The 13,488-nt window shown below is 37.9% G+C and overlaps 1 protein-coding gene across 1 annotated transcript in view; it reads left to right on the forward strand.

The window, feature by feature from the left end:
• The window catches only part of MFSD14B (major facilitator superfamily domain containing 14B), a 90,232-nt gene that overhangs the window by 37,580 nt on the left and 39,164 nt on the right, over positions 1–13,488 (forward strand). The window contains exons 2-3 of the mRNA XM_001369774.5: positions 1,520–1,615; positions 11,245–11,307. Of these exons, the coding sequence (XP_001369811.2) occupies positions 1,520–1,615; positions 11,245–11,307 (159 nt within the window). The remainder of the gene's footprint in view (positions 1–1,519; positions 1,616–11,244; positions 11,308–13,488) is intronic.

The following is a 13,488-nucleotide window of genomic DNA, read 5'->3' on the forward strand; positions in this document are numbered from 1 at the left end:
TGGAGGAAGCATTGGGCTTGGTGGTCAGGAATAATGGAGTTCAATTATTAGATCCTTATTAGCTTGTGGAACCCTGGGCAAGTTACTCTGTTTGCCTCTGTTCTTTTCTGCAAGATACCTCTCAGTCGTTCTGAGAATCTAGTGAGATAATATTTGTAAAGAGCTAACACAATGCACAGTATATAGTAGGTTCTATATAAGTGATACTGCTTGTTATTATTTTTTGTTGTTGAAATATTTTTATCTTCATAGCATAGTTGAAAGAATGAATTTGGAGGCAAAGGATCTGTATTCAAATTTTAGTTCTGGTAATTGTTACCTATGTGACCTTGATTGGGCAAGTCATATAATATATCTGGATCATTTTCCTTATCTGTAAAATAATGTAAAATGTACATATAAGGGGGCAGCTGGGTGGCTCAGTGGATTGAGAGCCAGGCCTAGAGATGGGAGGTCCTGGGTTCAAATCTGACCTCAGAAACTTTTTAGCTGTGTGACCCTGGGCAAGTCACTTAACCCCACTGCCTAGCCCTTACCATTCTTATGCCTTAGAACCAATATGCAGTATTGATTCTAAGATATATATGTAAAATGGGTTCGTTTTAGATCATGCCCTTATTTTTAAAATGGGGTTATATTAGATTGTGTCCTAGGTGTTTTCCTTCTCTAAATATATGCTCCTGGGATTCATATGGAACCATTCAGTTAGGGAAGAGTCTATAAGGCAAAAGGAAAAGTTTGAATACTTTAGCAGAAGTAGGGTTTAGAGAGGAGGATGAGAATGACTTAAAAATAGGCCAAAATTTATATGATAATTGGCCTTTGTTAGATTGCTGTGGCATTATTTCTTCTTACTAAGTTGTATGTACTAAACGCTTATAAAGGACAACTTAGGACAAATGCTTCTGTTACAGCTAAAATGTTTTATGAATTTTATCTAATTTGTCAGTGAAAATATAGTAGTCATTTGGCTTTACCATGAGTTTAGAAGATTAAAAAAATTTCAGTTTTGTAGTTCACATTTTAATGTAGCATTTAAGGATATCTACATCCAACTAAAATCACAATAGTATAGAAGGGGACTTTTAAAAATTGATGTATTCTGATATGCAGGTAGAAGATAGATAAAAATTTCTCATCAAAATGGTTAGAAAGAATTTTTTATTTTGGATCAGTAGATCTTATTCTCTTATTTTTGATCTTGTAAAACTTTTATTTTTGTAAATGTTTTATTATTCCATGTATTTTTAAAGTAGTGCTTGAAAATAAAAATAAGAGAATAGTATTATTTTAGACATTTTTACAATTTTCTTTGCTGTTAATATTTTATTCACTGTCAACCTAGTGGCCTGGCATAATTATATGCATGTTGGATATTTTAAAGATATAGAAAGATCCCAAACTTATTTTATCCTATGTTTAAAAGAAAACTAGTACTGATCTTTCAAAATCTGCCCTGTTTTGGAAAGCCTTGTATTATTTGGTCACAATTATTTAATATTTTTTCCTTCTTTTTTAGCAACAAGGTATCGGCCATCCTAGTGTATACCATGCAGTTGTCGTCATCTTCCTCGAGTTCTTTGCTTGGGGTCTACTTACAACTCCTATGCTCCTAGTAAGTAGCATATGTGTATGTGTGTGTATGTTTATGAGTGTTAGGTGTATATGTGTTTGTATGAGCCAGATTGATGTATTGCTAGCGTTATCACTGTTGCCAGTGATTTTGTGTCTGTTATTTTTGTATCCATTTGCATCAGTTTTATTGGTTATTATTTAGACATTATAATATGATAGAAAACCCCAAGTTGTCTTGGTAGTATTATAGAAGTATTCCATAGCTCTTAGTGAGTGTGGGTGCTTCTGGCCTCTCTTTCATGGAAATAGTAGGTACCAGAGCTGCAGAGTTGGGAACATTTTTTTTATGTGAGGAAGGCTAAGTATTCTCTAAACAAACACGACCTGTCTTTTACTGTAAAGAAACCCATTGTCTTAGCAGGTTTAAAATATTATATATATTATATATTATATATATTTATGCTGAGGTGCACTGAAGGAGAGGTGGGGAATATTTTAATTGCTAAGTATTTAATAGATGCTTATAGAAATATATTGCATATAGGTAGCAATTCAGAGTTATGTTTAGCTTTATGTTAACACTTTAAAAAAATCCTGAAATTTTAAATCTGTGGACAACCAAAGTATATGGTCAGAATTATGGTAAGCAGACTTCTACTGGCCAACTATAATGTAGAGAAGAAATTCAGTATACAGGAACACAGATTTATTAAGGAAAATTGCCAGTGTTTGGCAAGAGAATTTATTTTAAGTAGTAACCACTAGGACATTTAAAATACAATTGGATTTTTAAAAATTTTGCAACTTTTAGACAATGTTAACACTATCTAGTAGATAGAATATGGCTCTCTTACTCCTACATGATTATTTTTGCTAATAAAAATTTTAATGGAAATTATTTAAAATTAATGTGTAACTTCTACCCATTCTGTGATAATTCATGTCATTAAATGTGTACCAAGAGGGATGTGTGCCAGGAGGAGTATAAAAAGCATTGCTAAATGATATAGAATCCTGGGTAAGACTCTAAAGGCTTTCAGGGCATTTGGGTATTTTCCTTTTTTATAGCTGATGGACACCAAAAGTATCAGAACAGAGACAAGATTGGATAAGAAGTAAACATCTGGCTAAAACGATGATGTCTGACAATGGGATTTGTGTTTCTGGATCAAAGTTTAAAAAAGAAGAATGACTTAAGATAGAAAAATGACCAGTACCTGGCAAAGGGTGGAATATACATAACAAGGAATGGAAAAAATGTATTTGCATGGAGTCTTGAAAATCCAATCAAAAGGGCTTTAAATGGAAAATAACAATTTTGGGGATGAGGCAAAGGGAGTGGAAAGGTCAGAAAACTGACCTTGTATATCCACCCAGCTACATTTAAAGTAGATAAATTATAGGAAGAACAGTAGCATCTTTCCCCAGAACTCATAGGAGTCAAAATTCAAGAAAGGAGCAATATGTAAAATCTATGGCGTTGCCTGTGTGTACAAATGTACAAAGTAGAGATAACAAGTAAGGTGAACCAAACAGTGAGGCAGATTTGACTACAAAGGTATCATTTACACTTTTCGCTAAGAAGCATGATGGGAATTTATCTCCTTTTTCAGAAGGAACAGCATTGATAAAAACTTAATAGGAAGCAGGGTTGATGGGAGCCACTGTATATTAAAGATAGAATCATTCAAGAACCTTCAGGATCTGTGGCCAAGGCCTAGGCCAAGGAAGGAAGAGAGCATGTTGGTGGGCACTTGAGTGAGAGGTTCATTGGAAACAGAAAGAAGGGCAATATTGTCATTAGACCATACTACAGACTTCTTGAACAAAAAGAGGAAATAGAGGAGGACTTTGGGAAATGGACCACAAACCTAGCAAATGTCTTGGTGTGGTAGTGATTTTTTTGTATGTGGTAGTTAATTTTTTTATAACCATAACTTTTTATCTTAGAATCAATACTAAATACGTGTTTCAAGGCAAAAGAATGGTAAGGGCTAAAGCAATTGGGTTAAATGATTTGCTCAGGGTCATACAAGTAAGTGTCTCTGAGGCTGTATTTGAACTCAGGAGCTCCTATCTCTAGGCCTGCCTCTCTATCCACCTAGCTGACCTGAAAAGTGATTTTACTCTCTCTCTCTGATGATTACATGATTCTATAAGAATGTGTCAAAACTTTTGACAAAGTGAACTGAGATCGACTAAAAGAGTTCAGGAAAATAATTTAAAAAACTATATTGGGGAAAAGAAGAGACTCAAAGCAAGGGAGTATTATTGCAAGGTTGGATAAGACTGATTGACAACACATTGGAAGGAAGGCAGAGCTGCTCAAAAAATAGGTAATGGGGAGTTGAAACCCAAAGTAAATAACCTAATTGTCTTTGCTGAGTTCAGGTCAATAGGCCCAGAAGAAATACATCCTTTGATAGTGAAAGGACTGGCAGATGGGAGATTGTGGAGAATGGGAGAAGCATACTGTAGGACTATGAAGTGACAAATGCCCTGATTTTCAAAGAGAAGGGCGTGCAGTGCCTGCCAAATACAGCCTTTTGAGCCTGACTTCACAAAGTTCTAGAGTGTATTTAGTTTAAAGAGATGGTGGCCTCACCAAGGAGAGGTCATGCTTGACTCATTTTATTCTCTTTTTTTGTCTGGATTACTAGATAGAACTGAGACATGCTATCTGTATGGTTTACCTAGATTTTAAGCATAGGTTTTGACAGCCTGCCATATTCTCTTCTTGATCCTATTGAGAGATGGTAGCTGAGCTGGGTGAATTTGAGTACCTGGACTGACAGAGTCATGGTTTGATGTCAGCTTGGAAGGAGATCTCTAGTTAATATCTCAGGGATCTGCCCTTGGTACTGGGACATTTTTGGCAGTGACTTAAAAGGCTTCATGGCATGCTTATCAGGATGCGGATGACACAAAACGAGGAGTAATTGCTAGATCATTGGGTGACTGAGTCAGATTTCAGATAAGTCTTGATAGGCAGGGTGCTGGGGTGAATGTAATAAACTGAAACTCACTAGGGGAAAATGTACCTTTTTACTTGTTTATAAACAAACAGTCAACTTTACAAATAGAACATTTAGAGAAGCATTGCTAGACATGGCAGCTGAGTAAGTTAATTCAGTGTTAGTATATACCCAGGAGAAAGTCAGCTCCATTAGCAGCAGAGTCCTTGTAGTGATATGCCCTAGATATCTTATTAGGGGGACCTTTTGAATCATGTATGAGAGAACTGTAGAAAGACTAATGCTCCTGTTCATTCAGTAACAGCTAGGCCCCAATAACAAGCAAGTTACTTGCTTTTCAAAAGAGGGATCATGGGTGGCCACTTTGGGATCTTATAGCTCTAGAAATGTCACGGTCATTTAAAGTAGTCACCTCTTGTTGTTTGCCAAAAAGTCTTCTCTTATCGAAGTCCTGTTAGGGGTTTTCCTGTTTCTGATCCCTACATGAAAGAGGAAATGAGTTAGTAAGTGGGGGCTGCCAAAATGTGCACATAGGCAATGTGGATTTCTCCAGAAATCGAAGAGTCCTACGTTCCCGAGTTTAATTTTTAAAGCTGTAGGAGCAAATGTCAGTAACATGTGAACTAGATCTAAAATGACCTGGCTTCCTCTCTCCTGGTGCATTCTCTAAAACTTAACTAGACAGACTGAACCCTAATTCTTGTGGTGTAATCTCCCACTCCTTGTCTCCCAGGTGAGGCAAAATATGACTCGGGGCCTCTGCCACACTGACCTTAATCTGGTCCAGTTAACATAACATCATCATTGTTGTGGATGACAGTATCCTTAAGTTCTCTGTTCACAAAATGACTATATAAAAGAAAATTTTAGTAATTCTGAGGAAAGCCAAGGACAGTACACTGAACTCTTTCCTAGGTGGAATCAAATTGTTAGTTTTCATTGATTCCTATTGCAGTAGAAAAGGACATTGACCACACCAGTAACCCTGTACCATTTTTTTAAAACCCATACCTTCTCTCCTAGTAAAAACTCTTTAAGAAGGCAAGGGCCAGGCAAATGTAGTTGTGACTTGCCTAGGGCCACATGGCTAGGAAGTGCCTGAATCCAGATTTGAACCCATGTTCTCCCAATTCCACTGTGTCCCTTAGCTTTCTCAAACCCATACCATTTTCCCAGGAACTGAGCTACTTGGTCCATCATGTTGAAAAGGTTAGGAATCCCTGCAGCAATTGGCACAATTTTTTTCAATTCTCATTAATCTACTATAAATTGTTAGCTATTAATTACTTGCTTTCTTCACTGGCTGCACCAAGATTAATATAAGAAGATTTTGTATAGTGAAGTACCTTAGCCCATCTTTATGTGTATTATTTTCCCCTGCATGGAAACTACATGGAGTGGTTTAGGCAATTTCAGGGGCTTCCATGTAGCTGTTCTTTATAGTTAGTGACATATGTTAAAATTAATTGTGGTTGGACTCTGAATATTTATATGGGTGGTTGCCAGGAATTTAATGTCTAAATCCCAAAATGAATTACTAAAGTAAATGGAATTTATGGTAGTTTATTTACAATAGAGGGAAGATATTAAGGAATGAGAGAGAGAGGAAACTCTGGCTTCCTCTGAGCCAGGTAGAAATTCTAAGGCCTTAATCAGGGAAAAGAGTCTCAAGACAATGGGCCTTTCTTGGAGGTTTAGGGAAAGGCAGGGTCACTAAGTCAGCCTTTCACTCACCAACGGTGACTGTCTAAAAGGAAAAGCAATCTGAGTGAGGTCTCCTGCACGAGTTCCTCCAGAGGTCCAGTTCCACAGTCTCTCCTCCAGAAGTCCAGTTCCACAGTCTCTCCTCCGAGTCAGAGAGCTCTTAGATCTCCTCGAATCGAATGGAATATATCTTTTTCTGGCCTCTGACCCTCTTTTTAAAGATCTTTTTCTCTTGTGTCACCTCCCCTAAATTTCATGGCTTACCAATCACAGCAGAGGCTTCCCACTCTTTAGTTCACACCTTCTTTGGTTTAGATTATATCTTTTTGGGTTACTTAACACCTTTTTCTTTTTTTCTTTTTTTGGTTAGTTCACCTTTTGTAGTTACTTAACACCTTTTTGTAGTTAAACTGGGTAGATGTACTTAAAATACTGAGTTATCACCTTTTAGGGACTAAAGAAATAGATTGTGGATTATAATTCAATTTTCCCAATAAAGGAAGAGCTAAGTACCTTCATTGTTACATTTGTTTACAATTTAATCTTCACAATAAAGGAAGAACTAAGTATCTTCATTGTTACAATCAGGAAATAGCTAAATCCAATCTTCATACATAGAAGCTATCATAAGTATCCATATAGATTCTGGCTCCCAAGAATCTATGATATCCTTGCTCACAATACACTCCCTCTGATCAGCCACCGCTGAGACTGACCTCCACTCAAGCAAGGGTTTTTTCCCCTTGATAATTTTCCTCTCAAAATCTTCAGAAGAAACTGGATTACCCCAATGAAGTTTCCATGTTTCCCCTAGTTATAATGATAACCTGATTGCATGTATGTAGCATCCCTTTATACAGAGGCACCTCTCCTTCAACCTTCAAGACATAGTGATTCAGCCATATGGTCTCTAGTCTTATAGTTAGACCAGCCAAAACTTTGGGCAAACTTCACTCCCAGTTGTCACCTTAAGGAGACTCAGTCAACTAGCCCCTCAGTTCTGAATGTAAGACCTTAGGTGGCTCTGAATGGCCAGCTGGGGTAGAGCCTGAGCAAAATGACCCTTCCTTCCCTGGTCTGGTATATTCTGGTATAATTTTACAAATACTCTTATAGGTTCTATCAGTCATTTTGATCAGTGTTTCAAAAGCAATACCCTGAACTCTTTTATGGGAAAGAGCATCATCACTCTGAATTTGGCCAACTTAGAGACAAGATGCCTTTTCCCATCATCCTTAGAATTCCTGTCTGTGTGAACAGTTCTCTTTGCCCTAATCTCTTTGCTGCTAGGGCTGCCCTAATCTCCCCCCCCTAAAGTTGAAGTGTTGATCTATCTGGGCAATTCTGATAGTTTGGTAGCAAAGTTCCTCGACTAAACCCTGAAACTATTCCAGTGGGACTCCACCCTAAATATGAGACTAATTACACCCTAAGTAGATTGGCCTTATGAGGCAGGATTTTTGTTAAGGGAACATCCATCTTGTTTAACAATTCCATTAAAAAAATTAAAAAAGATTTAATTTTCTCCTTTTATATCTCCTATTGGGTAAATGACTACAGAGGAATTTATCAGTTGGGCCAAATCTAACAGACTCCTCATTTTAGCCATATTAAAAAGGACAAAGAAGGAATCTTTATTTGGGGCCTCTGACTAGTTCAGCAGGCTATGGAAGAGCACATCTTCTATAGGGTCCCCCAGTTCAGTGCTAACTCTTGCTGACAAAATGTGGGAATTGCCTCGATTAGATCACATCTTCATTAACCATTGTTCTGATGAGGTATTACTTTGCCATTTGAACTTCTGCAGCCTTCCAAGTTCTTTGGTGGTGAAAGTCGGGGGGCGGTGGGGGGGGAGTATAGTAACAATAACAAGATAGGTCCCAGGCTCTGATTCCACCAGATTATTTCCAATCCTCGTCTTCACTCCTGTATTTCAGCAGGATAAGATTTTCTCCATTGAGCCCTCTGTGTCAAAGATTAGCCTCTTTATCTGTCTCTTCCCAATCCCAATACCCAACAATATTGACATTGTCCTTTTGACTTGTGATTTTGTTGCTAGATCTATAAACTGTTCTCCTTAAGAATTAGAAAGATAGCATTCCTATATATAGTGCTTTAAGGTTTGCAAAATGCTTTGTGAATATGTTGCCTTATTTGGTCCTTAACACAGTCCTGGCAGGTAGGTGCTTTTATTATCCTCATTTTATATGGATTTTTTGAGGTTGAGGAGTGAAATGACTTGTCCGAGGTCACACAATGTCTGAGCTGAAGTCTGTCATAATTCCAGTTTCAGTCTTTCTCCCCTGTGCCAGTAGGCAAAATCCTTAGAAGTCAAAAGTACATTCACTTCTGCCTCTAATTGCTAAATACCAAAAAATAATTGTCTTCATTTTCCATTTATGGTTGGTGATCCAGCTTTTTCAAAACTATTACGAGCCAAGGGGCACTTAATTTTGCTATTTTCCTGCTCTCCCTGACAAGTTTCTTAAGCATCTGTCCCCCAATCTTAGAGGGTCAGTGACTGTCCCAAGAGGGCTCCCCATGCACCTCCAGCACGGCTCCAGCCAGGTACTGTATCTGTCTGTATCTAGTCACGTGAGGCTCCCACCTGCACCACCTTTCCCACATTTTGGCAATGAATTTAACTGTCAAGTCATTGCAACAACTCGATACATTTAAGCCTCAGGGGCAAGGGAGCCAAACCAAATAACTTAGCTGGTCTCTTGGGCCAGCCAATTCCCAAGGCAGCCTCCCTCCTGCCGTCTTCATAAAACAGATGGCCATTCTTATTACCCTCCACAGAAGCTTTCTGAGAGCACTGACTACATGCTAGGCATATGGAAAGACACTTACACAATGTTTGTGGCTTTATTGAAGTGAATTGTTCATGTAGGCTGGGGATTGATCATTCCTTCTTTGGGTCTCAGTTGTCCTAACTGTAAAATGTGGAGGTTGGACCAGATTGAGAATTGTTTCCAGTTTTTTTTCGATGTTGGGACACAGTCAGATATACATATAGGTGAATTTCTTCATGAAATTAATCACATTCATCTTCATTTGTAGTTTACTGATTGGTCCAAATCGGAGTCATTGGAAGAGCAGTAGACCTTTGTTTGAAGCCTGTCAAAGAGATGTTGGCATTCAGAGACCTGTTTTAATACCTGTGTGATCATAGACAAGCCATTTCACCTTTGTGAACCTCAGTTTCTTTATCTTTGAAATGGGGTTAGAAAGTTATTTATGTTTTGTGACTTTTAAATAGCTATATGAATATGAGTTGTTTCCTGGCTATACAGTAGCATTATGCAAAGAAAAACTAATGGCAGACAGGTGATAAGCCTTACTGGCCTTCTAGTTCATTTGTACCACCCACATGAAAAAATAATGTGCTTAAATTTGAAAGTGTTTTGTGACCCCAGTATTTATATGGCCTACCCCCTCAATGTTGGATACCTCCTATCCAGAGGCCAGCTAATGTTGTGAAGGTAAATTGTGATCGGATCAGGCAGCTTGGATGGAGTAGGGAATGCATGAGATTAAAGAGTTGAGGTTGAGTCCTAAAGTGGCAGATCTGGTTAACTGGCAAGATGGTGGTGACTTCAAAGGAGACAAAGAAGTTAGGAAAAGGGGGACAGTTTATGGAGAAAGATGATGAGTTCTATTTTGGACATGCTAAATTTGACATGCCCATGGAATAGACCAATTAGACTGGATATTCATTAGGTTGTTGTTGTGTTATGGTTCTAGAGCTTAGGAGAGGCTAGGCTTGGGAGATTTTTGCATGGAAATGGTAGTTGAACTCATGGAAGATGGTGTGATCACAGAGGAAGAAAATGTAGAGAAAGAAAACCTGGGACAGAGTCCTGGGGTACAGCCACACATAGAGAACAACACCTGGGTGATGATCCAGCAAAAGAAATTATGAGAGAAGAATCAGGAGTCAGCATAATAAATTCCAAGGCAGGAGAAAGTGATACGAATTTTAAGGTGGTTAGCAATGCCAGATGCTGCCAAGAAAGGAGGAGGACCAAGAAAAAAGCCAAAGATTTTGTCAGCTAAAAGATCTGTGATAAAACCTTGGAGAGAATGTTTTCACTCAAGTGATGAAGTCAGGCACCAAACTACAGAGGCTTGAGCAACGAATGAAGAGAAGATAGAGGAAAAACAAAAAAAATGCAGATAGCATGGCTGGGAAAAGGAGAGATAAAGAGTTTTAGGAAGTGGTACTTGGGCATGTTTGTAGCAGAAGGGAAGGAGCAAATGCATAAAGGTTGAGAAGTCTAGGGGAGGGAAATGAATACAATCTGCTGAAGGAGACTAGCAGGGAGATATCAAAGCTTAAGCAGATGAATTGGCCTTGGCAAACACACGAGCCACGTATTCTCTAGAGACTGAGTGAAGATTATGAGGTTTTTGAGATATAAAATTGGGGAGGAGAGATAGCTCATGACATACTTTCTAATGTTCAGTAAAATATGAAGTCTCCTCTGCTGAGAAGGGAAAGAGGTAGAAAACTCAAGCTGAGATCAGAAAGTGGTTAACAACTATTCTGTAAAATGTGAGAGTGGTTTTAAAGGATTGCCTTGCTACAGTGATCAGATAACCAATATTGTATTGGGCCTAATCACTGTGGTTTTGACACATGAAACTGTTCAGCAATTGCATGCTTATCTTTACCAATTTAAAACTTTTGAATCCAATTGCTGACAAAATTAAACGTTACCTGCTACAACATAAGTCAGGGGCTTTGTAAACAGTAAAGAGCAAAGAAGTGCCATTATAGTTACTATTTTTAGCTTTCTTTCCTCTTACTAACTGCTGATGAGTTTTGATGTATATAGGGAAGAGAGTGTCTGAAGATAATAGTAAGAAAAATCTTGTGGCAAAATTTTTCTGTATTTCTCTGAAAAGAAGGTATCTTTTTATTCTTTTAAATTTGTATTTCAACCTGTGATGTTTATTTGATCATCTCTCCTTTTTTTTTTGGCAGGTCCTACATGAAACATTTTCTCACCATACTTTCCTCATGAATGGTCTCATTCAGGGTGTAAAGGTAAACAAGACTTGTTTGTGTGGATTGAATAAAGATTGAGGCTAGAATTATAAATAAGACCTAGGGGATTCAGGTAACACTTGGGGAGATAACTTAGTTTCATCTGGAGATCTAGGTATAGGATCTGACCTCAGTTACACTGGAAAAACAAAGCAACTTCATTATCATTAAGTTTTAATATCATCTTCAAAACAGCAGCTCAAACCTGCTATACTTTTAAAAATTAACATTTGCTAGGTAATTTTTATTTACAAAGAGTTTCCAAATTATAGGAGTTTTTAGTTCTTTCCTCCCACAATCTGGGAAGCTAGATAAGTGTTATTACCCATTACTTACTCATGTAATTTTGGGTAAAGAGGGAATAAGCAAATATCCACACTGAATGGAACATTTTGGTAAAGCTGCATTAGAATGGTAGTATTCAGAATCCTTAACCCAGCTTTTAGTCTTATTTCCATTATACTCCCACCTCGCCCCAAAATAACCACCATAAATTAATGGGCATATGTGCATTACAGTTACACTTTACAGATCTTCCACAGGAGAGTATCATTTGGGGTTTGCCTTCTACTTCTCTGGCAAACTTGGATCTTTGTGGTACACCTCACAGACCTCATCCATCCTCGAAATGAACCATTTTAAATATGTTTTCCCTTCAAGGAACATTTTTTAAAGTGAGGCTACTATGAAGCTGGAGAGCTCAAAAATCTATTGAGTAAAATTATTGCATGTGAGGTTGTTGGATAACAGTGTAAGGCAGGAGTTGAGTGGCACTGGTAGGTCTTAGAGAACCAGTGAGAGGAAAGGAATTGGCATGGTCTAGAGGTAGTGATAATAGCAGGGGTGGGACTTGATTTGGGCCTTGAGTGATGGAAAGGGTTTAGATTGACTTAAGGCGGGAAGAAGGTGGTATAGAGTTAGGGATGAAGGTGGTATGTAAAAGGTGCAATAAACTGACTGGCTTTGTTGGAGTGATAAGGTTTTGGGGGAGAATGTAGGGGAAGGAATATCTGCTGACACCAAGCCCTATCCTAAGGAATTCACTCTGGGGCTTCACCCCATTGCTGCTTTCAGAGCTTCAGTAGTTGTTTTGAAATCCCTTTTGAACACCCTGGCATCTCTTTTTATCCTTCCCCTTTTTTATCCTTCTTCATCCATTACCGTCCTCTTTGAGTTCCACCGTCCTTTGGCCTCTGTCCTCTCTTCTTTTTTACTTAAACAATTATATTTCACTAATGAACTCCTTTGTTCCCTTGTTCTTCAGTTCATTCTCTGCCCATCATCAACTTGGACAACCTTCACCACCTTTATTCTTATGTGTTTGTTTTAAAAGAAGAATGATTTAAAATCTCTTTAAGAAATTAAAGATGAGAAACAATTTGTTTATGACCTTTTTATTTCTCTGCTTTTTAAAAAAAATCCTTACCTTCCACCTTAGAATCAATACTGTGTATTGGTTCTAAGACTGAGTGTTAAGGGTTAAGTGACTTGCCCAGGGTCACATAGCTAGGAAGCATCTGAGGCCAAATTTGTACCAAAGTCCTCCCATCACTAGACATGGCTATCAATCCACTGAACTACCCAACTGTCCCTTTTTTAGGACCTTCTTAAAAAAAGTTAGCACCTTTCCCAATGGATAGAGTGAACTTAGAACCCTGATCTTAAGAGTCAGAAGACCTGAGTTCAGCTCCTACTTTAGGTACTTAGGTTTGTAACCTTGGGTAAGTTATTAAACCTTTTTGAAGTATAGTTTTCTCCTCTGTAAAATGGGGATAAAAATAGTACTTACTCTCATAGTGATTGTGAGGATCAAATGAGATAGCATATATAAAATTATATAAATATCAGCTCTTATTATTATTGTTGTTGCTGTTTCCTATTGTGATGATGTTATCCAGTACCTTTTAAGAGGTTCACTAGGGGACAAGCACACCAAATCTCACCCCCTCTCCCTTATGCCCACCCTTATTATTTCCCAATCTCTCTGGGATCCAAGGTAGTCTGGTGGATATACTTTGGAATGTTTACAGTAATTGCCAAATTTGTCAAAACTTTCTAATTGATGCAGTTCATACCCTAGAGTCATTCTTAGTATACTATCATATCATTTGCATAGAGCCATAACTTGTTTCTTCATTGCCTACTCTAATTCCTTTGATTTCTTTTTTCCCCTCTTCTTAT

Source organism: Monodelphis domestica, chromosome 7 (assembly GCF_027887165.1).
Source record: "Monodelphis domestica isolate mMonDom1 chromosome 7, mMonDom1.pri, whole genome shotgun sequence".
Lineage (NCBI taxonomy): Eukaryota > Metazoa > Chordata > Mammalia > Didelphimorphia > Didelphidae > Monodelphis > Monodelphis domestica.